This window comes from Strix aluco, chromosome 1 (assembly GCF_031877795.1).
Source record: "Strix aluco isolate bStrAlu1 chromosome 1, bStrAlu1.hap1, whole genome shotgun sequence".
Lineage (NCBI taxonomy): Eukaryota > Metazoa > Chordata > Aves > Strigiformes > Strigidae > Strix > Strix aluco.
In genome coordinates, this window is record NC_133931.1 from 171710785 (window position 1) to 171734348 (window position 23564).

General features: G+C 40.8%; 1 protein-coding gene across 6 annotated transcripts in view; it reads left to right on the plus strand.

Annotated features, from left to right (window-relative positions):
* The window catches only part of OBSCN (obscurin, cytoskeletal calmodulin and titin-interacting RhoGEF), a 195739-nt gene that overhangs the window by 127531 nt on the left and 44644 nt on the right, over positions 1-23564 (plus strand). For all 6 annotated transcript variants that reach the window (XM_074845565.1, XM_074845521.1, XM_074845530.1 and 3 more), the window contains 21 exons: positions 48-245; positions 664-696; positions 799-897; positions 1287-1505; positions 2290-2356; positions 3899-3927; positions 4231-4359; positions 5198-5337; positions 6051-6251; positions 6577-6659; positions 7369-7542; positions 8984-9143; positions 10380-10496; positions 11740-11904; positions 12882-13040; positions 14298-14475; positions 16131-16244; positions 16908-17075; positions 17349-17451; positions 18050-18179; positions 19327-19432. In XM_074845565.1, the coding sequence (XP_074701666.1) occupies positions 48-245; positions 664-696; positions 799-897; positions 1287-1505; positions 2290-2356; positions 3899-3927; positions 4231-4359; positions 5198-5337; positions 6051-6251; positions 6577-6659; positions 7369-7542; positions 8984-9143; positions 10380-10496; positions 11740-11904; positions 12882-13040; positions 14298-14475; positions 16131-16244; positions 16908-17075; positions 17349-17451; positions 18050-18179; positions 19327-19432 (2772 nt within the window). The remainder of the gene's footprint in view (positions 1-47; positions 246-663; positions 697-798; positions 898-1286; positions 1506-2289; positions 2357-3898; positions 3928-4230; positions 4360-5197; positions 5338-6050; positions 6252-6576; positions 6660-7368; positions 7543-8983; positions 9144-10379; positions 10497-11739; positions 11905-12881; positions 13041-14297; positions 14476-16130; positions 16245-16907; positions 17076-17348; positions 17452-18049; positions 18180-19326; positions 19433-23564) is intronic.

Genomic DNA, 23564 nt, shown 5'->3' on the forward strand with positions numbered 1-23564 from the left:
TGTTGTCAACGCATTCTGTTCTCTGTGTCTGTAACTGCTTCTCGCAGGGTACCCGCAGCCTCGTCTCTATTGGTTCAAAAATGGGCAGCCGTTAAAGGCCTTGGATCGCATCCTGAAGACTGATAAACAGGAATTCCACTCACTGGAAATTCGCAACGTCACTAAGGCAGATGCTGGCCAGTACTCAGTATTTGTCATCAACTCTGCTGGTTCTGCATATTCATCGGCCAGGCTGGTAGTCAAAGGTAGGTATTGGACTATTTTTGGCACCTGCTTTTCTCTATTCCAGTGGCTTTTTCCATTTTATATAGTTATTTTTCTTGAGAAAGCCTACCATGGTAAGCAAAGTGAGGTGGGAAAGTCTGTAGATAAAAGACGACATGCTTTAAACTTGGTTCACCTATAAATTTACTGTGTGTAAAGATGAGACATGTCACTTCTCTAGTGTCTGACTGTTGTCTCATAAACATACATTTTATTTCTGCCCAGCCTCATTAATTTTAATGATTCATTTTATTAAAACTGAGGATCTCTTATAAATTATACTAACATTTCTGTGTAATATCTCCTGCATGAAGTAATCCTCTGGAGTCACTTTTTTTTTCTTCAGCTTATGGACAGAAAGGTATTTGTAGTTGTCATTTTGTTCTCCTTGTGTTACAGATCCTGATGAGAAAGAAGAGCCATCAGAAACAGGTGAGAGAAGTCACAGCAGGTGATAACAGAACCTCTAGGAGTTTTTCAGTAGTCTAAACTCACACAGAAGGTGTCACCATGTTTCATCAATGTCATTTTCAGATTCCCATGAGCAGCTGATACCACCAAGGTTCCTAGAAAGATTTACTAATAAAAAGGTGAAAAAAGGTGCAAGCATCACATTATCTGTAAAAGTTGAAGGTAAGTGGATAGATACCTTGTCTCTCTGCATAACAAATTGCATAACTTCATGACACATTCTAGACTCTCTCTAGAGTCATTGTAACCTCATCTCCTGTATCTGAAGTCTGGGACTCTACTCCCAACTTTGTAAGAGACTTAATGATAATAACACTTATTGGTCTTATGAAGATGTGTTGATTAACAGATTTGGTTTTACAAAAAGGTTTAATGTCCTTATAAGTGTGCTGTAGAAAGTTTTACGTTCTTTTATTATATATTATTCCTGTTATTGTTGGAGAAGTATCGGGAAACAGATCAAAATGGCATTTATTAACAGCAGAGTTTATAATTGTAAGGAAGGAACACCATTAGGAAAATTAAAGCTCATTGAATTGGTTTTCCTTTAGGACATCCGCCACCAACTATTACTTGGCTGAAAGAAGAGTCTCAGGAAGATATCATCTGGATCAAACCAGACACTCCTGGGTATAAACTTGCCAGTTCAAATATGCATCACAGTCTAATCCTGCTGGATGTTAAAAAGAAGTACAGTGGAGCTTATACATGCATTGCTACCAACAAGGCTGGCCAGTCCATCTGCACCGCCACCCTGGAAGTTGCAGATGGTAAATCTTTGTTACACTGCAAACATTCTCTACGTTACCTTTTATACAGTGCCTAAGAGAAAAAACAAGCATGACTGATAAGGAAAATTAATCAAATCACAACTGAAAAAAATGCATTTTCCCAAGATTAGCCATGACTTTTATTGCCTTACAAATGATTACATTCTTTACTTCTATAATGTTTTATATTTCTGACCCTATCTTGTATTAACAGCAGGTTGTCTAAGAAACAACCAAATTCAGTACAAAGGAAAAAGGAAGAAAGAAAGGCTGTGTAAAGTACCTAGAAAAAGTCATTATTTGAAAAATTATTTTGACTGTTTCACTCTGTTAAGATGTTTTGCATTGTAGAATTGTCTTGAGGCAGCTAGAGTTATTTTCTTCCCATTTTGCTGAACTTTCCAGGGCCTCTCCTGGCACAGTTCTTTCAGTAAGATGGGGGACAAGCAAATATAGGCTAGGAGTAGGGGCAGCACTGTGAAGGACTCAATTTTTCTGTTATCCTTTATTGCATCCCATATTTTTACTGTACCAAGAGCTACAGAAGAATAGCTTGAGCAGTAAGAGAAATTGGGCAATCATACATCTACATGAGCAGGGAGAGGAGCAAATTGCTTGCATCATATGAATGGGAGTATGTATCCCAGGTCAGGAGCTGCTAACAGGGCAGATTCAGTATTCCAGTATTCCCAGTAATCCATGTCTAGAAAATGTACCTACATTAAATACGTAAAAAGAACATTCTTTGTCATCTGTCTTCTAATGATAAACCCTAATCCTGCAGTGAAGGAGGCTGAAGTTCTGACCCAGGAGCGTGTGATGGTATCAGAGGCCATCATGACCACACTGGGGTAAGTGGTTGGCCATGCATGATGAGGTGGAGCAATGCAGGTACCACCCTGCAGAAGTTCCCATGAGTCACTTTTAGGCAGTGTCCACTTTGGACATCTTATATTCACATCTCAGCACCAAAGTTAAAATAATTTGAAGTCCTAGGATGGAGAGTACTAGAGATGCCCTTGACTATCAGGAACAAGGATAGGAACAAGGGCCAAAAAAATAATATGAGTAGGTCATACAAAACTCTTGCTACTTGTTCATCTTCTAAGCAGAATGCCAAAAGAAATCACAGGGTCAAGGTCTGACCAACACTGAAATACACTGATGCTTCACAGAAAAAGAAGTAGATGAAAAGGGTCCACTCACAAACTTCTTGTTTACAAATGTACCTGAAGAATAACCTCCTCAACTCACCTTTCTGGGCTTGGATACTAGGCAGATACAGTCTAAAAAGTGGTATCCACTGAACACGCATTAGCTTCTAGAATATGTCCAGCCTAAAAGGCTTGACCAGTCTACCTCTGAAGTGTGAAGAAAGCTGCAGTGTGAATTCAACTGTTCCACTGCAACGTCTCCCAAGGATGTGCTCTTTTAGGCATACATAGTGATGTATGTTTTATCATATATCAAGTGTAGTGAGCTTCCTCCTGCTTCTTATGTACTAACGGAGAATTAGGGCAGATCAGCTTATGCAATGAAAATTTATATCCTGCCTCCAAAAAACACAGGAATGGCAGATATGTTGACTTCAGGATATTAGTGTCTTGTCAGAACTGTAGTCTTGGGGAGCAGCACAAACACTCCTCATCAGATGACAAGCAAATGCTGGTAGTTCTTCACATCTGTGAAGCCATTTTCACTCAGTATTGACAATAGAGTCTCCTGCCTCTTTCCTGCTGGCATGAATGAATTTGGTGCTGGTAAAAGCTGATGGTGTAACAAGGGTATCTTTGGACCTCAAAACCACTGCAAAACCAGTAGTCAGCTTGCTTCCCCAACACACGAACATCCTGATGTGATGGGAGATCTCTTGGCAGGACCACAGGCATCTGCATACTCTCCAGTCCTTGGTCTCGTGATGAAACCACTGGAAATTGTTAAGCAATATTTCACTGAGAACTGACTGAGGCTACAGATCTCACTTGACATAATGTCTCCAACTCCAATAGTTTTATTTCAGGGTCAGTAGGAATAAAGTCCCAGTAGCACCAGAGAGATGGAGGCTACTCTGTTCTGCAACCCACTTCCTGAGCAGCCAGGTCTTCTTAAGCAACAATTTGAAATAAAAGTCAGGAATAAGGAGAATTCTCAGATGGGATTTGACTTAAAAACTAAGACACCCAAGTTCTTCTGTGCCCATATGAGCCAGATGCCCCAATTCTCATTTCTCACATTGGCCCTGGTGAGTATTGGCTACCAACAGCTGTAGTCCAAAACAGACTCCTACTCTAGATATTCCCAGGCTTCACATGCAAGGTGTGAGAAGGAGGGGGTGTTTCTCATTTGCACATTTTATTTTAACTTTTAACTCTGCTTTACTCTTTCTTTTTCAGAGCTATTCATCCCTCCGAAACAAGAGAAGGTAAGAGAAGCTATTTCTCTCTCCTATTCCTGCCCTTCACATCTACAGCTGGGATTGTCTATGTATTTCGTGATTACCACCTACTTTTGTCCTGTTTCCTTGAAACAGTCTGAAACGTTGGAACTTTTCAGGACTGGTCTCAGTTCAAGGGTGAATTATTTGGATTAAATATGGGCAAGCACAGTTTTTAAAACACAGGAAGTGAAGAAAATTAGACCTTCCTTCCACAGAAGCTTTTGTTTCTCAAAAAAGATGACTTTCCAATGCCATTTCCTGCTTAATGGAGAATTCTGTTTTTTCCAGGAGACCTTGAAGCTGGTAGAGAAGGTGTACCCAAAAGCCCTATTTCATTAGCTGATGTCGGCTCAGAAGAGTTCTTGCAGAAACTCACATCCCATATCTCAGAAATGGTATCTGCCAAAATAAGTCAGGGTAAGGAACCTGGCAAACACAATTTAATTAGTGTAGAAAAATATGCAATCTTTTTTTAGGTGTCATTTGAACTTTAAATATGAAGCAGGTTTTGAGACAGTCATCCTACATAAGCATATGAACATTTGTAAATGCTTCGGACTAAGAATTTTTAGTAGGAGTCCATCCAAACTGCATGTCTTAGTCTACAGTTTTGAATGACTTAGTGTACAGTTTTGAACTACAGTCTGCAGTTTTGAGATAGCTAGTGTCCATTTAATGCATATAGTGTTTTTTTAAATAAGTAGGAGTAACTGTAAGCTTTAGAGAGGAGGGCAAGTAGTAAAAATTGAAGTGTATTTTGAACATCTTAGGGATTTCATGTTCCTCAGATATTCCTAACTCCTGAGTCTGAAAGCAATTGTGTTTTGAAGACTTCCCACATCTTCAAGCTTTATCTTACGATGGGATTTTAAAATCAAGTTGAGGCTGAAAACTGTGTGCACAGCTGTACAGTAACCGAATGATTTGTTGAATTAAATGAAAAATCCTGGTTTGGGTATCATATACCAATTATCTTGTAGCAAAATTTTATCTTGAAGCAAAAATAGAGGCGTTAGCTCTTCTACAAATATTCTTGCAGTGCAGTGGCAATATGTGCAATAGGTCTGCAACCTCATGCATTAAAATGTCCTGATTATATATTTAATCCTAAATATCAATAGAAGATCACACTAAATACTACAAATGCTCTTCCTAGGGAATATTTGTTTTTATGAAATTGAAAATTGTTATATATTTGGTCCACATCCAAATTGGAGATCTTTAATTCACGCTTTGCTGTTGCTCTGCTTTTTAGCTACACTTCGAGTGCCAGGTGCAGAAAGTGATGATGAATCAAAAACTCCCTCTGCATCCCCTCGCCATGGACGATCCAGACCTTCATCCATTGCTCAGGAGTCCTCCTCTGAATCTGAAGATGGGGATTCCAGAGGAGAGGTATGATATCTTTATGGACAAGTTTGGGACAAGGAGAAAACTTTATTTAGAATGACCAGTCTCATATGCTTTAAGGATCTCCATTCCCTTTAGGGATATACTTTACTTTGGTAAGTCTATGTAGTATTTCAATATTGTGTCTGTGATACAGAGCACAGAGACTCAAATTCTGATGCTCACTGTGTGATCTTGAACAAGTTGCTCAAGTCAACACGGTCAAAACATACCCATTATTTGGCACCTTTTTCTTTCATGTCTGAGCTTCAGAAAGCCAGCGCTTGATTTTCTGTGGCCTTAGATAGAGTTGGTCAGAAGAATTTTGTTAAGTTCTTCATGAGAAAAATGATAATTTTGTGAAAATTAGAAATTTTTTAGGTGTTCATTTCAAACACTTCCTAAAAAAAAAAAAAGGTAAAATTAAAACTTTGGAAATGTTAACCTATTTTGACATTTTCAGGACCACTGTTTGTTTTGCCTTGGGAGAAAAATCCACTGTTTCATGGTGTAAATCCAAAACACCTCAGATAGTTTTGAAAATATGGCCTGACCCTCCTGGAGACTTGGTCTTCTACTTGCAAAAAGCAAAGAGTGATTCTCTTTCCCTTACAAGGGCTGGAGAATAAAACATTAAACACAGACAAGCACTTATGTTCTGCTGGTGTTATTATATTTTATTTTCAGAGCACAAAATAAATGTCATTTCATGCCTGCAGATCTTTGACGTCTACATGGTCACAGCTGACTACGTGCCTGCTGCTCCTGACAGGGAGACCATCACTTTGAAAGAAGGTCAATATGTGGAAGTCCTTGACTCAGCTCATCCTCTGAAGTGGCTGGTCAGGACCAAACCCACAAAGTCTAGCCCCTCTCGACAAGGTTGGGTATCTCCAGCTTATCTGGACAAGAAACTAAAGGTGAGTGATCATGCTGTGTTTATTTTTTGTGTAAAATTTCCTGCCCCTGTTGCAGTTTAGAGCCATCCCTTTTGCAAAGAGTGATGGATGAGGAGACTGTTGAAGGGTTCTGTAACATCACTGGGCCTTTTCATGTTCTGATAAGACAACATTTTTGTAGGTGTGCGGGTGTGCCTGGGTTTGAAAGACCTAATCATCCTCCAGCAAAAAAAGAAATTTCACACTAGTTTAGGAACTGATGAAACACATCAGGGATATTCCTCAGTGTGCACTGGTAAAAGCACTGTTAACTTAAAAGAACAATGGTGGGTTTTTTGTATTTTAGTTGTCACCAGAGTGGGGAACAACAGAAGCTCCCGAGTTCCCTGGAGAGTTTGTTTCTGAAGACGAATATAAAAGGAAGCTAAGGTGAGCTTGTGTCATTTGGTATTTACACCTTTGAGTTTTCCTGCCTTGTGAATTAACATGAATGTTGGCATCTAGGTCCCTCTTGTAAGAGTCACTGTTTTTATTCTTCTGAGTCCTGCCACCTCCTCTTTCCCAAAACCAAGGAAAGTGTAGATTCTCTCAGACTTGTATTTTTTTAGCCTAGGATTTCAGCCTAGGAAAATTCCAGGCAACCTAAATCGTATTGGGTGACTTGAAAAGAGAGGTTTACGTGATGTAATTCTGGAAGATCTCTGATATCACAAAACTCCTAAACTTCAGTACTTCTGTACTTTGGGGTGCTCTGTATCTGAGGATGATGTCTAAAGAGGGAGGGAAAGCGCTCTCAGAAAAACAGCTACAACCTCGTGTTACTCCCTTGTAGTGTAGCACACTACTGAGCGTGCTGTCACAGAGATATTTGCTTTCTGGATTGCATAAAGTGTCATTGAAGTTGCTACTGTCTACTTTACATACTTTTGTTTTGTCTGCCCTAACAGCAGATGTCTGTAAGTGTCACTTCCTGACCTAAGTTCCTCTTATGGTCAGATGGGGTCTAGTCAACACACTGCAGGGAGTCTGTTTCTCTGATCAAGTATCTCTATTTTAGGGGTAAAAGTCTCTCAGCATGTCAAGGATAATTATGATGATTTTTCTGTGCTTTGTTTTTGCTCATTTGTTTTCCTTTCAGCGTTCTTATTCAAGAACTGTTGATCTCAGAAGAGGATTACATTCAAGATCTACAGTTCCTCCAGACTCATCATCTTAAGTACACTGAGACCTGTCCCAGTGTCCCTGGAGCTGTTGCCAGTCAGAAATCCACCATCTTTAGAAATATTGATGACATTGCTCGCTTCCATTCCAGGTGGGCATTCCCATGCGCCTTCATTTGAGACCAAACAGTGGCTCCTACCTGGTGTCAGAGCCACAGTAACTGTCGTTACTGTGAAGGATGCGGAGCACTGGCAGTGCTGAGGTGCAAGGGAATTGATGGTCCTTTTTGGGTGATGGTGGCATAGCTGAAGTCAGAGCACAGGGTTGGGACTCCCGTAATACCCTTCAGAGCTTCAAGGCTTCATACATCCAGCTTATTTCTTATCCTTTTAAGCAAATTTAACTAAGAAGCAGTGAATTATTGTAAAAAGGCAGCATGGTCTTACAGATGCTTCAGTGGTGTCTTCACCTAAAACTGATGCCAGCGTCCATGCATTCAAAACACATCCAGCTGTAGCAGGCTGCTTGGGTACAATACCGTGGCACAATGCCTCTGCCTACTCCAAGAAAGGATTTCCTGCAGATCGGCTGTTCACAAAGTGAATTCCCAAGGTCCAGGTTGAAATACTTTTACTTGCCAGGGAGAGGAGATGTTGTACAATGTCTTACGTGCCTTAGGCTTCCCATTGCTAAGGGGCCTCCTTTTGCACCTTGATACCCTTGCTGGCATGGCAAGTGATTGTTCCCAAGGGAAGTCCCTGCCAACAGCATGAGAATCACCCTTTCCTCCCTGTTTTCCTACCCCGTGGTCCTAACTTTTGGTTTACTTTAGGGGGGTCATCAATAATATGCACGCCCAAAGTTCAACAACCAGTGAGCATGCAGCATCTTCCCTGGTCAACACGTGCTCCGATCAGTGCTAGCAGCATTGTAAGCAGGAGCAACCAATAAGGAGTTTGAGCAGGTTACAGTGAAAAATATATAGTTACTCTGGGGAAATCATTATGGGGAGCACCACCTCTGCAGTGGGGAGGATGCTTATGTGGGACATCTGGCACTTTTCCTGGCTGGGCCACGAGAATAGATTTCCCTTCTCTTTCCTCCCTCTCTCTCTTCTCCCCCTCCTTTTGTTTTTGCCCAAAAGTAGCTTCAACTGCTAGAGCTGAGGTATGTCATCAGCTACCGACACTGCTAAAAATCTTTGTGCACGTGAACCTGGCTCAACATCCGTTGTGAAACAGAGTGAGGATCTCTATCTTCACCCATGTGGATGGCTCATTGATCCTTAAACTGAGGCGTAAAGATCTGGAGAGGAGTTAACTTCCCGACTTGAGCTAAACCCTTAAAAATAATCCCTACTTTCCTTGCAGGGCATTTCATACATTCAAGCTAAGAGGGCCAGCATAAAGCTGGATGAAGAGGCATTGAGAAGTTTAATGCTAACATGGCAACATCCCTAATTTCCTCCAGTCATTTCCTTTAATGTGCATTAACCAGAAATCATCTGATTTAAAGGTCTGCATGCTGGGACTCTGTTCTAGCCTTGTTCCATCACCTTCTCCTCAGATGTCCTTTTTTCTTTGTCTCCACAGCGTCTTCCTCAGAGGCGTGCAGAAATGTGACACTGACGATGATGTGGCTATGTGCTTTATCAAGCACGAGGCAGAGTTTAATAAGTACATCCAGTACCTCGTGGGGAGGGTACAGGCCGAGTCAATTGTTGTTAGCAAAGCTGTCCAGGATTTCTACAAGGTAAACCAGTAGCCAAAGTACCTGCTGAACATGCATCCTATAACTCATCAAGAAATGTAGTTATTAATCAAAGATGTGATCCTGAAAAGGATTATTAAATATTTTTGTGGGAAATCACTGCTAAATATAATAATTTTGTATTCACTGTCTAGCTCTTCCTGGTTGGTACAATCAATATGGGAACATATTTAGATATGCTTATGCATATATGAATATGATAAAGATTATACAGTTGTGAATGTGGCTGTCATTATGTAATTGTAATTAAGGGATGTTTTAAGGGCCACCACATTTTAAGACCAAGTGAACTCATACAAAATAGTAGTACAGGTAGGGAAATCCTGTTTCTCCTCTCCAGCTGCTCAGGATTGAAGTTCACTAGTGCAAACACACACACAACACTCCAGATCCATGAGCACATGCATGTTCGTGGATCCCTTGAGTAGCAGCATGGCCCATCTGTCCATTCGATATCCATGCCCATATCCTGAGTACTTTCACCCTCTCCATGAACCTACTCACCAGCTAGTCCAGCCTGATGCTCACTGGAAAACAAATGCACGTGTTCACTCTCACCCCACATTCACAGATCCCTCAAATTATGAGCACAAGCTCTCAGCCTCCCTAATGTCTATGACTGGGTCTTGGGTCTCCTACTTGCAGTTAGTCCAGCTGGAAATTTGCTGGTGAATTGCACAGAGTTGCACCCATGTGCACCAGGTCAGTGGGAAGAATAAACATCCAGCTCAGTGGCTGATGTCCTAGCACATGGACCCCATGACCCATGGCTTCCCGCCCCAGGTGCTGGTGCTGAGACCCTCACTTACTCCAGTCACTGGCACTGCAAACACTGTGACCACTCTTGACCAAGGTCTGGCACCAGTTGCTGGCAGTGGGTTTACTTACTCCTGTCCTCCCACCTCCCAAAAGTGCTGATCTTTCCTTTCACACCATCTGGTTCTGCAAGATTTGGATCACATTTCCCCAGCATTGGTCCTGCACTGGAAAAGCAGACAAATTCAGCATTTCAGACACCTTGCAGTCTAAAATAAAAGCTAGCTGGTAAAGAATGGGTGAGGGTTACAGAAGTCCAAAATATGGGGTAGTAAGGTCTGGTAGACCAATTTTGGCTGAGGTAGGTCTATGAACCAGCATCATATGAGCATTTTCCGGGGAGTGATCTTGTCTATCGTTGTTTATAACAACCTTTCGTCATTCTTCTATGTATTTTTTCAGAGATACACAGATGAAATTTTAACTAATGAAGATCCTTCACAGCCACTTATCCCACCACTGCAGCACTACCTGGAAAAACCCATAACCAGGATCCAGCAGTATCAGACTATAATCAAGGTGAAGAGCTTTTGTCATACACTTATATCTGATAGGTTTATGTTCTGCTTTGTGCAGACTTTATTTTAATTTTGTATTTCTTGGTTTTCTTCTGATGCAACTACGATTGAAAGCTGCTTGAGTAAGGAAGACAGTAATCATCACTAGTGGTGGTGCTCTCCAAATAGTTTTGTAAATATAAATCCAAGTAGAGGTTCATAGTGTCCAACCCCATAAAGTTCAGCAAGCTTCAGCTGAATGATCTTTAAATATATGCATACACATATTAAAAAATATATGGTTGTATACATATATATATGAATGCATGTATGTGTATATCCAAGAGAAGTATGAATTTGCTTCATACTCAGCAACAGGCATGTTATAAAAATAAGCAATTTCCAATGTGTATTAACTTACCAGTTTCTCTCATTGTGTTTTATACTGACATTATAATAACATTAAATTTTTGTTTTCTTAAAAGCTTTTCCCCATTCTACCATCCTGAAATTTTTCACATTTCAAGCTTTCATCTGTCCTACTATCTCAGGTTCTAGCCCAGACCACAAATGAAAGTTTCAAAGTAGCATTTTTTTAATGGTATTTTTCATGGGAAATAACACTAGGATAGTCAGAAAGAAGAGTCCCAAAATATTTCTGCATTACAGAATTAGCAGTTTGAATAGTTTGAAGAAGGTTCAAATTAAGTTTCTAATTTTGAACATCTGCCTGCACACAAACATCAACATTTTAAAGGGTCTCTTGGAAGAGAGAGTGAGCATGCCTTCACCACTAAAAGAGAGGAACGGGAACAAACGTTGAAGAAAAGGATAACGGCCATTTCACATTTTTTTCCATCCTCTTCTGTTTTTAATCTAATAGTAACTCTTAGTTTAGCACTGCCACATGAATTGCTTGCCTCATGGTATCATCAGGGTAAGCACAAGAGAAATGCAATGGATACATTTAGGATTGCTTTGGGGTTTTTTGTTTTTCAATCACTGAAGCATATCTGGTATTTGCTTCAACTTTTTCTTTGCTTAATATCAATTGCTGTAAGGAAAAACCAGGCTGGCTAGTCAATGAAGCTGCAGAATGGGTAGGAGAGAGGACACTTTAGTAGCTAAGCAGCACATGGTAAAAGAATGGGATAAAATTTGCTCTGAGGAAAGAGCTGGAACACATATTGAGAAACTCTTTGGCTATCAAGGAAATGTATTTTTTAATCTGACTGTCCAGTAATGTTTTCTTCATTCATCTACAGGAATTAATCCGAAACAAAGCAAGAAATAGCCAAAACTGCACTTTGCTGGAGCAGGCTTATGCCATTGTGTCTGCACTCACCCAGAGAGCAGAAAACAACCTCCATGTCTCACTCATTGAGAATTATCCGGGGACCTTGGAAAGCCTTGGTGAACCCATCCGACAGGTAACTGCAGTTTCTCAGTCAGTGTTAGTGCTATGCATGCCTTCACCAGTTTCTAAGTTGCCTTAGGTCCTACAAGAAGCTCTTTTAGAAATCAAACCTGAAAGTGAGTATTTGCTTATTGCCTTTCTTACTGTTCAGAGAGATGGGTCTCCTGGCTTGATTAAGTTTGAAGCACCAGAGCATAGACACTTATGGAGCAATTCACACATAATGTAGTTATTTGCCTTTCCAACCCGCTCATCAAACAAGAACAGATTTGATCTGGGCTCCCACCTGATTTTAAAGCTTTTTATTTTTGCCTCCTCCTCTCTTATTATTGGCAAGCTACGTGGGCCAGCTCCTGAAATTACTGACATTGGCGGGTTTTCCTGTTGATTCCTCTAGGGTTAGAAGCTTACTGGGCCTTTTCAATCTACATGTTTTCATTTGACACAGTTCTTTTGAAGAGCCTAGTTTGTTAGGATGCCAGTACAAGGTAGCATAGTATTCATTGCATATGCTCCATGTGAAAACATTAGATCACTTTATGGATGTTCTCCCACAGCTGTGAAGACAGAGGTCCTCAAAAGACCTGTGTGCTTCTCCAGGTCTCTTTCATGAAACAGATGTGTGTTTTAGGAGCACAGAGGAAAGGTGACCCAGCTATTTGGACAGTAGTCCAGGACTTTCAACACCCTTACTCAAATTCCTGTTTCTTTGTAGACTTACCATGGCTCTGTGGTTTTTTGGCAACAAAGAATACCATTTAAAGGTCAAAGGAATGACAACCACTGGGTGCACCCTGTTAGTGCTGTCAGTCTGATGCATTGCCTTTAGCATTGGAAACAATCTGTTGTGCTGTAATAAACCAGAGACACACACAAAATGACCATGTAACAGTAAACATTTATCTGTTTGCTGAAAAATGATGGTGAGACATCATCATGGTAATTATTGCAGAGTTATCACTATGTGCTCTTCCTTCTTTCTCTTATCAGGGCCACTTCATTGTGTGGGAAGGAGCTCCAGGAGCTAGAATGGCATGGAAAGGACACAAAAGACATGTCTTCCTCTTCAAAAATTATATTGTGATCTGCAAACCAAAGCGAGACACAAAGACAGACACCTATAGTTACATCTTCAAGAACATCATGAAGGTCTGATCGTTATCTTCTCACCTCGAGCATTTCGCTGTCATTGAGAACTTCATGTTTATATCCAGCTTCTGGTTATCTAAATGGGACATTTCACTAATCCTTTTGAGCTATTCCTTTGTTTCTGAAAGTCTTTGAGGCACAAGTAGAATCTACGTCTATCCCAAAATCCCTCTGTTAAACCTGTCAGAAACCATTAGAAGTGTGGGTGGATTTTTACAGTGCAGCAATGCGATTACATGTACAAGTTCATTCATCTCTGTTAGCTCACCGAGTTAACTGCATAAGTAAATGATATTTTGCTGCCTATAGTATTTGCAAGCATTTGTAGATCCTTGGGTTTGGCAGTCTGTAGAGTTGGTATTAAATTGGAGCAAATGCTGGTTTAGACATATGTTACGTTCCCTGTGGTTCTCTCTGCTAGTTATGTCCTTTCCTGACACCAATTCCTGTTTAGAAATGAAAAATTGGGAGGCTTTGACCAGCTCATCTTCAGACATTCAGGGCTCAGGTTAAAACTGCAAAAAAAGGCAGAAAGAGTTTTCCCTAGGCAGTAGATGTTCAACTCTAGTAAAAAAACAAACCAAAACCCCATGCAGTTCTTGACCAAGCCCAGTCAGGCCCTTCTGAAAGTCTTTATTTCTGTCCTCATTGGCATTGACACACAGATTTTACCTTCCAAGAAAAAAACCAAAACAAAACAAAACAAAAAGGATGCTTTGTCTGGAGAGTGCCTGCTCTGTAATTTCTTTTCAAATAGTCCCTAATTGTGCTGTTCCTGGGCCCAACAGTGCTGCACTGTAGGGTTGGTGTGTCCCATCCTGTGATACCCTTTAATGCTGGATGTTATTCTCCTGAAATGTGATAAGTCTGTTTGGTAATCAGAAAGTCAGGTATACCAGGGAATGGATTGCAAAGTGACCCTTACTGCTGTTCAGCCCAAACCACGTTGCATTTCTCATGAAAAATCTTTGCAAGTGGTTTAAATTATCCCTTTTGCATCTAATATAGCTTTAATGGGAATGGCACAGCTCATGACCACTGAGGAGTGTACACAGTAGTAGCCGGAGACTTGCTGATGTTTAATAGTTTTTTCCATTTCAAACCTGGATTGAAGATGGTTCTGGTTCACAAAGCCTAGGTCTGGATCTGAACTGTCCTAAACACTTGGATTTCAGTTGCGGGAAAGGTTCTGGCTGAAATTCAGTCCTAAGAACACAGGATGTGTGTTGACTTTGTTGTCCTCCTTCTGTCACACAGCTGAACAACATAGATGTGAATGACCTTGTGGAAGGAGATGACCGGGCATTTGAGATCTGGCATGAACGGGAAGACTTGGTCCGCAAGTACCTCCTTCAGGCACGGACAGTGATTATCAAGAACTCCTGGGTGAAGGAGATCTGTGGCATACAGCAGCGGATCAGCGAGCCTATCTGGAGTGAGTATGGCCTGAGATAGCCCAAACCTCCTTGTTTTCTCTTGGGTGGTCTCCCTGATTCAGGAAAGAGATTAACAAAAGAGGGAGAGAAACTGTCTAGGGTCATTTGCCACCTCTTAAACTGAACTAGCTTTAGAGGTTTTCCTTTAATCACATCACAGACTGTTGCAAATAACAACTCATGTGACTTGACAGCACACAGTAAGCTTTAACTGGAATGATTATAACAGAGGTAGGTCCTCCACCTGACCTGGGGAAGGCACCTTTGTCAGGATGGGACAATGGTGTTTGACTTTACCATCAGGGGAGCCAAACTGTATATCACTGAAGTAATTAAATTTACATGACAGAGGTCCTACAGGACCTGTAGAGGTTTTTAGGCAATAGCAGAGCAGATGAGTAACTTTCTAACTACTCTTCAATGTCTGTAACCCAAGTGTGGAAAACACAGGCTGATGAGCTGAAAAGACCTGGCTATCCCTGGTCCTTTCAACTGATGTGGGCTGTCTTTGGTGGAGGATCAGAATCAGAGACTGAAATGGTTGCTCAGTTCCCTGTCTTCACATTCATACTTTTTTGTCAATAAGCAGAGGATGCTGTTTTCCAGCCAAATAGCCCAGAAAATGTGCATCACTGGAGAGGAGGAACACGATATTGAAACTTCTAAAACACAAATTGCAGAGTTGGCACTAGAGATGCATTTGATCTGGCAGGGATTGCAGAAGGGTAGATGACCACAGAATTTGATGACAAAGGTCCTGGCCCACTGCATGAAGAGCATTAGACTCCATTGGGAAAAGTAGTCTCAGGACATGACCCGGAGTCCCACTGATACCAGTATAAAGCCCCCTGTGACTTTGTTGGGTACTGAATCCTCCACTCCAGGCTTCTGGCTCGCATTGTTGTATCTGGGCTTAGGGGTTTGCGTTGGATTTTTACCTTGTCATTCAGACTGCTTCGTCCTTCCTACCATTTGAGATTCCACCAATTTTCTATCCAAAAAATTTATCAGCAGGGATATTAGATCTTTATTGACCAGGTATAAGCTACAAATGGTGTCCTTTACAGCGTAAGGAAAGTTGGCATCTTAAAATTCCAGAACAGAACTGCGTTCGGAGCACACTGAAAACAAGTCTGAGCATTTTATTTTTGTGCTTTTAGTGAGGTGTTCTAATGAGGAAGACTATCAGAATAATTTTGCACAGTTTCATATGGTAGTAATAAGTTAAAATAAAAGTCCCTTAGCAAAGCATAGATTTTATTGTATGAGACCAACAGAATACTAGTTTGGGTATCAAGGGTGGATTTTAATTGGGGAATTATCTTAACTGTGACAGCTGTGTGGTGTCTGAATAATGGATGTGCTTATTAAAATCATGGCCTAAAATACTTCCAGATCAGCAACAAATCCCATTTTTTTATGCCTCATCTTTATAGCCAACAACAGACATTTGACAGACTGAATTTAGTCTCAGATAAGCAAGGACAGCATATCACCTGGAAAGTCATTAGCTGCTAAAATTTCCTGCTCAACTTTCCATTCTGAACCTCACAGATTTGCAAAAACTGTACCTATTCTTATCTTACTTTGCAGCAGCCATCCTATGGACAGAGCCCCCATCCTCCAGAATAACATGCTTATTTTGATGTTTCAGTCCCTCCAGACTTTGAGGAAGAACTGGCGGACTGTACGGCTGAGCTGGGAGAGACAGTCAAGCTGGCTTGCAAAGTTACGGGAACTCCCAAGCCATCTGTCAGCTGGTACAAAGGTATGAGCAGCAAGTCATGAAATGCATCCTCCAAATTTGTTCTCTGTCTATATTGCTTTGTACTAATTGATTAGTGGCTCATCTAAAAGCTGACCACCTAGAGGAGATACCCAAGCCTAGTCTTAAAGTTAATTACTGAGCAACTCAAGTAATGTAGATCTTCCTATGATCTAATATACCCTTCTTTTTTAGGTTTGCCCGTATGAAGCCACATCTTGTGGCAGTTAGACAACTTCTAGTCAATGAACGATTTGTTTGAACTAGCCCAGATGTTTCCATGTCATAGCACAGGCAGCTGTGCACACATACTCTTTTCCCCAGCATTACTGTATTGCAGAGGAAACAGCTTTGCTGTACCTTCAATGCATGTTTACAGTCACTTTGGAGGTGTTCCTTTGGCTAGCAAATCAGAGCACAGCACATACTTTGGGAGAATTTCACTTTTAAATGAGGATTGATGATGTGTGCGGTCCCTCAACAGTGATTTGCCCAGAAGATGTTTTGTAGAGACCTGGACGAAGATGAAGAGCTCATTCCTCAAATACCAACAACTGCAATAAAGCAAATACTGCTCAGTCCTCTCAAGCTGAAAAGCTGGATGAAGTTCCCAAGGAGAAAACATAATTGATACTACGCTATTTTTTTTTTCCCTTTGTCTTTAAGATGGAAAGCCTGTGGAGGTGGATCCCCATCATATTATAATAGAAGATCCTGATGGTTCCTGCACACTGATCTTGGACAACCTAACAGGTGTTGACTCAGGACAGTACATGTGCTTTGCTTCCAGTCCTGCTGGAAATGCCAGTACCTTAGGAAAGATCCTTGTTCAAGGTAAAGTTCTGCACAGATGCATTGTTTTAAAGGGGTCTGCTATGTAATACTTTAAACATGGATATTAAGACATTCCAGAAGTTCTGTATAACATCTACTGGATAATACTTTAAAAAAATTCTTTGATGTACAGGTACAGTCAATTGTTCTTAGGTCAAAAAACTTTGTCTTTAGTGTTGTGTGTAGACATCATGAGAATGATCTGGTCAGGGACACATCCTTCGTATCTGGTCATATTTGCAGGTACTAGCAACTTTTATCTTTGCTTTGCAGTGCCACCACGGTTTGTGAACAAGGTTAGAAATGCTTATTTTGTTGAGGGTGAAGATGCTCAGTTTACCTGCACTATCGAAGGAGCACCTAGGCCTCAAATCAGGTCAGTTCTTCAAGTCACACTGGAACAAATCCTGTTTTCCCAGTTTTCATGGGCAGAAGAGTCTCCTGCCCTTTCTTTCAAGGTTATGAACCTTTCTTCTCTGTGTCTTCACCTTAACCCCGTCGCAATGCTGGCTCATCCCAATCCCAACATTTCTGAGATTCTCATCAATTTTTCTAGCTAGCATGTGAAAAAAAAAAATACCTACAGATAAACCCTGACACAGGATGTATCGGATCTAGTTCCCTGACAACATTTTATCATTTCTTTTTCCTCCCTGCTTTACACATGCTGACTTTATCAGCAACCAGTCTGGGGTATTCAGACAAAAACCTCACCATATCTTCTCATGATTTGAAGCCCTTTTCCCTGCATTGACTGATGAGATTTCTCAATAATAATCTCATAAACCTGTGCAGTTTAATATCCATGTGTGATCTACCCACCTGTAGACCTGTCTTCCAGGATCCAAATGTTTGTCTAATGATTAACTCCCGAGTCGTTTGTCCGCTGGTCTGATAGATGGATCAGTGAGCTGGGAACTTCTTGACACTGCATATTTTTTTCCTGGCTTATACTCAATGTTTTCCACACGCAGATGGTACAAGGATGGTGTATTGTTGAAGGACACGAGTAAATACCAGACTTTCAGTGAACCACGGAGTGGCATAATAGTCCTGGTGGTCAAGAACCCTTCCAATGAAGATATGGGACACTATGAATGTGAGGTAAGTTCAGAGATAGTTAAAGATCTGACATTTGATGTGACATAGGTAGGAGAATTCATTTTACTGGGAGAGATCCATTGCATGAAGTTAGTGGCTGAATAATTGCTTCTCCTGTCATATAAAAAAAGTTTATACAAAGTGAAGTTCTCCTGAACTAGATCTGGATTGTGAACATCCAAAAGCTTCAGAATATTCTGATCTGAGCATTTGGTGGTTCAAATAATAACTGAGTGAGCTTGTTCTGTAGCTTAAACTCAGATCCAAATCTCTAGAGGTACCTCTTAAAAAGTTTAGGACCATTCTGACATCATGTTTTGTTTCTGGACTGTCTTTAAATTAGGACAGATTCATACCGCTACAAAGAAAGCATCCAAAGCCAAAAGAAAGAAACTAAGTCTAAATAGAAGTATGAACCATTGAAACCCCTGTTTATTTAGCAAGCATACATGGAAGTATCTAATAAATTAAAATAGATGTACTGTAAAATATTTTCTAAAAATTAGTCATAGTCTATACATTCATTGTGATAAAATGGCAATAAGCTCTCAGGGCTTGGCAATAAAAGTAGTTGACCTTGGTTTAGGAAATTAGCATGGGCCAGCTGACCCACGTTAAACGGCTCAGCCCACAGCAACTTCACCATTATCCCACAGAAATGTTTAGGAAGTTTGATATAATTTAAAGATTTCTACTAGAATTTTAGCAAAATCATATTGCCTTGCATTTGCCATTAGCTAAGATCCCAAGGTCCAGTATTCCTTTGGCTGAGTAAGACTCAGTAGATTAATGGATGATAAACAAAAAAACCCTCTTCAATTACCACCTACATGGCATAGAGCAGGAATCTGTGCCTGTTGGTAGACGAAGCTACCTCAGGACCAAGTCACAGGCTGCAGAGCAAACTGCAAATAACTCTAAATTAGCTGTTGCGCTGTAACTTGTTTGTGCAAGTCATTTGTGGTAAAGCGTTATCATTAACTCCACCAAGCAGCAATGTGTTTGTTCAAACTCTAGCTTTGGTTTGGGGTCACACCTTCATCCATTGCCGTTGTCATGTAATTGCAATGAATTTGTAAATGTAGTATAGGCAGGTTTTATTATAAAAAGACATCCCATGTTTCATTCGGTACTGCATGATTCTCTTTAGCTGATGAACAGATTAGGGTCTGCAAAAAGTGGAGCAGAACTTTACCATCACAGTGCTGCAGCCCTGACCCAGCAGAGGAGAGGCGACCAAGCCATTACCATTGAAGGTATGATCCTTGACTAGCCCTGTAAGTATGTCAGTGCGTTACTCTAAAACCACATCATTGGGGATCAAATATATTTGCCATCTTATCCATGTTGATTTTTGGTGTACACGTATCTGTATGTCTACCAAGATGTGCATGGGTATACTGCAGCTCAGCTCTATACCCATCACCATCTGTTGATTTCCAAACCTGGCAAATCAACTTCATCATATAATGCTCATAAGTGCATTATATGAAAAAGGAGGAGCAAATGAAGGGTATGTTTCACCACCACTAGTGCAAGAAAAATGTTTCTATTCCTGTTCGAATACTTGAAAATGTGTGTCAGCATGGCAGAACATATGTACTGCTGAGCGAAAACAGGGGTCAGTAAGTAAAGCTGCAGGCATATTGTGATCGTTTCTGAAATACCACTGAAGACCATCTGGAATGACTGAGAAAGCAGAACTGACAGCAGTATATCCTGAGCAATATTAGTTCATCCATTATCTAGGACTGTTCAGGTATTGCATACCACATAGTCATAGAGTCTATTCAGGTTTTTTCTGCGTGTTTCACCTGAATCGGTAGGGTGATAGGAGCTGATTTTACACCCATCCAACAACACATCTCTTTCTTAACACCTTTTTGATGTGACTGCCTGAAGTTACCTTCTTACCCAAGGGATTTCCACAAGCAGTTGTGTTAGACATGCTTGCTATAAACCCATCCCAACTGAGTTTAAATCAGTGGCTACATCTGCGTAAGGAACATTTCCTGGCATAGGAAATTGGTTCTTCATACATCTTAGAAGTGTTCTTGGCTGGCTGAGTATGGGCCAGCCAGCACTGCCTCTCTCAAACAGTTCCCAGCAATGGTTCAGGAGATAATACAGCCAAGGGACCATCTATAACAGATAATAGATAGTTTATTGTTTTGGAGGGTAAGAGAGAGGACTAGGATGGGCTCAGGCCACTCCATGCCAGCAAACCTTGGTGTGAGAGAGCTGTCCCAGATGTGGTTGGTGGAAACATGGTCAACAAATGCCAGAGGTTTGCCAACACCTGTAGAACCTTCTTTCCTCATCTTCAGTGTTTCCACATTGTCTTGTGATAATAACAGGGGTTCGAGCGTGCTTTTGAGAGGGGATAATTGTTATTATCAGCATTCACTAAGAGCCATCAAATACAAAGGCATTCTGACTCAGGAAGCTGATGAGCAGCAAATGACTGGAGTCTAGAGAGATATTCAGGGAAAATGGTACTTCACCGGTATTTTTTTCATCATTTTCTGTTGGGCCTGTCTGAGACAGGATCCTGGTCTGGAGGGACCTTTGGGCCAGTGCTCTGTAGACACTGATGTCCTCTTACTACATTAAGAGTATTCAGACACAACAGGCTATTCAGATTTGTATCCTGATCTATGTACTTGCTTGTCTTGTTTTTATGCTTGCTTTCCTTGTAGTCCTTTCCCAGAGTATCATCAAATCATTCAAAATCATTACAGGGAGAACGGTGTTAGTATAACAACACTATATTTGTTTCAGCAGGATAAACCTTGGAGTATTTGAATGCTTTGTCCTTGCTATGCCCTAAAGAGAGAAAAAAAAGTTGTATACAGGATGTAGAGGAACACAAACAAATCACTGTTAGGGTGGGATATCTTCATGAAGTTCCCTTGTACCAAGGCAGAAGACATAAAAGCAAACAAAGGCTGTAAAACAGTGGTAAGAGTAATGTTCAGCTCTTGGGGTTGCAAATATGTATGTGCAGCCCTGAATTACTCATGTGCTGTTATTCCCGCAGTGCTAAATAAAAAATTTCATGAGCTTGGTTGAAGAAATATAATTGGAGTTTGCCTGGAAGCTTCAGAAATATTTTGAAATAGTTTTTGACCCATGATGTGCAATTGCTTGAACTTGGAAATAGGGAAGGAAATAGATCCCTGAGTCACCTCCAGGGAGAAACAGAGGGAGAGCTGCTTCAGGCCAATGGAGCAAAGAGCAGGCTCATCCGTGGAGCAAGAGGATTGTTCTCAGCAGAATTGCATCAGGGATGCATTTGGCATAATGTACTTGAACGAGGAGGGAATTTGTTGCTTTCTTGAGAATCAACAACCAGCCTTGATCTACCTATGGAAAAATCAGGTTCATCTGGCAAAGAACTGGAGGACGGATGGATCTCATGAAGGCTTTCTCTTTCCATCCTTACAATCCTTTTCATTTGTAAAAATGGGATTATTTGTAACTTCACCAAGAGGACAACATTACTGCTGTGTGGTACTATTACAACAGAAAATAGATACTGTGTCTGTTTCCTAGCTCACCTGCATGGTGGGTCTAAGTTTTACCTGATTTATCGTTGGTTCTGTGAAATGACTATTGTCAGAGTCTCCTGAGGTGCCCAAGGGGCTTTAGTTGCAACTATTTTAGTTTTTATCCTCCTGTCTATCTATACTGTTTGTTATACTGAACCAAACCGATACACAATTTGGGATACCATTAGTACAGTGGTTTACGAGCTCTGATCTGCAGTCAGTGATGGTCCACGGTCCAACACCATGGGTCTCAAAACAAAACTTCTTGTCATTAGGTTTAAATTCACACTATGGGAATTTGCTGATTCAGTGGAAGGACCAAATCTAAAAAAGGATGGAAACCACTGGACTAAGGGGTCCACTTGCGAGCACCCACAGCTTGGGCTGAAGCCTGAAACACTGAGATCTGCCTTCAGCTGCACCTGGTCACTGCACTGAAGTCAATGGAGAGTCGCTTTAAAAATCCTTTTTCTGTGGATATTGGAAGAATTTTAGACACTTTAAAAAAAAAGTGTAACCGAAAGAAGATCCTTCTCTTTGACTTCAAGTTGACTGTTTGCTTTGCACCTTGCTGCTTAACCTACACATGGCAGATCTGGGCTGATGTGCTCTGGCATCCCTTTTTAACATGTTACTATCGCAATTCATTCACCCTAGGCTCACTAACTTGTTCATTTTTCAAGAAAAAGAAAACCTAGTGTTCTTGAAAGGCGTTGCATTCTCACCTGGGCAGACAGGTCCAGGACATATAATGAGATAATTGGTTGTAGGTGAAGAAATTGGCTACACAAGTGGAGATAAGCAAAACCATATAGAAAAACACCCAGTGCAGTTATGGCCAGGCAACAGGAATCTCTTCACAGTCTTGCCTTAGATCTCATGCAAAGCTTTTGGGAGGTTATTTGGTTGCCTTGTTTGGTAATAACCACCTTGCAGGGAAAAGTTAAAAATTGAGGCTCTCAGATCAAAGATTGCTTTAAAACAGAGAAGCACTAGTGCTACGCTTTTACTGAAGAAATAGGGCATAGGAGTTTGTCCCCCTGACCTTTATAAAGTGCCCTCGTTGGGGTGATGCTTAGGATATTTATCCTGTTATTGTTATTCTGTTGTTATCATCGGTTAGTGTCATTTTTGGGCTGGCCATGTGGTTTTCAGTGCAAATTCAAGAGAGCACAATCTGCCTTTACAGCCATCTCAGTCACTGCAGGAGTGGAACCTTTCTTTTAGAGAGAGTGCAAAACACTTGCATTTCATTCACACAACTTAGGAAACTGTTCTGCCCATGAATTGCTCATTTTAAGATTAGCTTTAGCAGTTCATGCCAGATTTGCACATCTCCCGTTGCAGATTAATCTCCAAAGCGTGGCAGAAGAGGGGTGAAAGCAGAGCAGAGCTCCTGTGGTTTATGCCAGCAGCATGTACTGTGCAGGAAAAATAGAAAAATAGGGTTATGCTTCTGTGAGCGGAGAAAGCAGACAAAATAATAATAATAATAAAGGGCATAAACCACCTTTCATCCATTCAGAGCAACAAAAACTGACTTATCCTAAATGTTGCATCGTTTGTAAGTCAATGACTTAACGTATTAACCAAAGAGAAGTCTAGTCCTACAGAAGCACTGGCTGATCCTAATGCTTACAGCTTTTAACCTGCTTATCAGGGGCTCCTGCTTTGCAAAGCTGTTTTCCTAAAATGTTATTGAACAGGTTGAAATGATAAATCTGGTGCTAAAATGGATGCAGAATATTTTCCTCTGGGGGAAAAAAAAACAACAAACAAACAAACAAAAAGAAATCCAAATTTTCTCATCCTACTTTCATGTGGTTCTATATTTCAC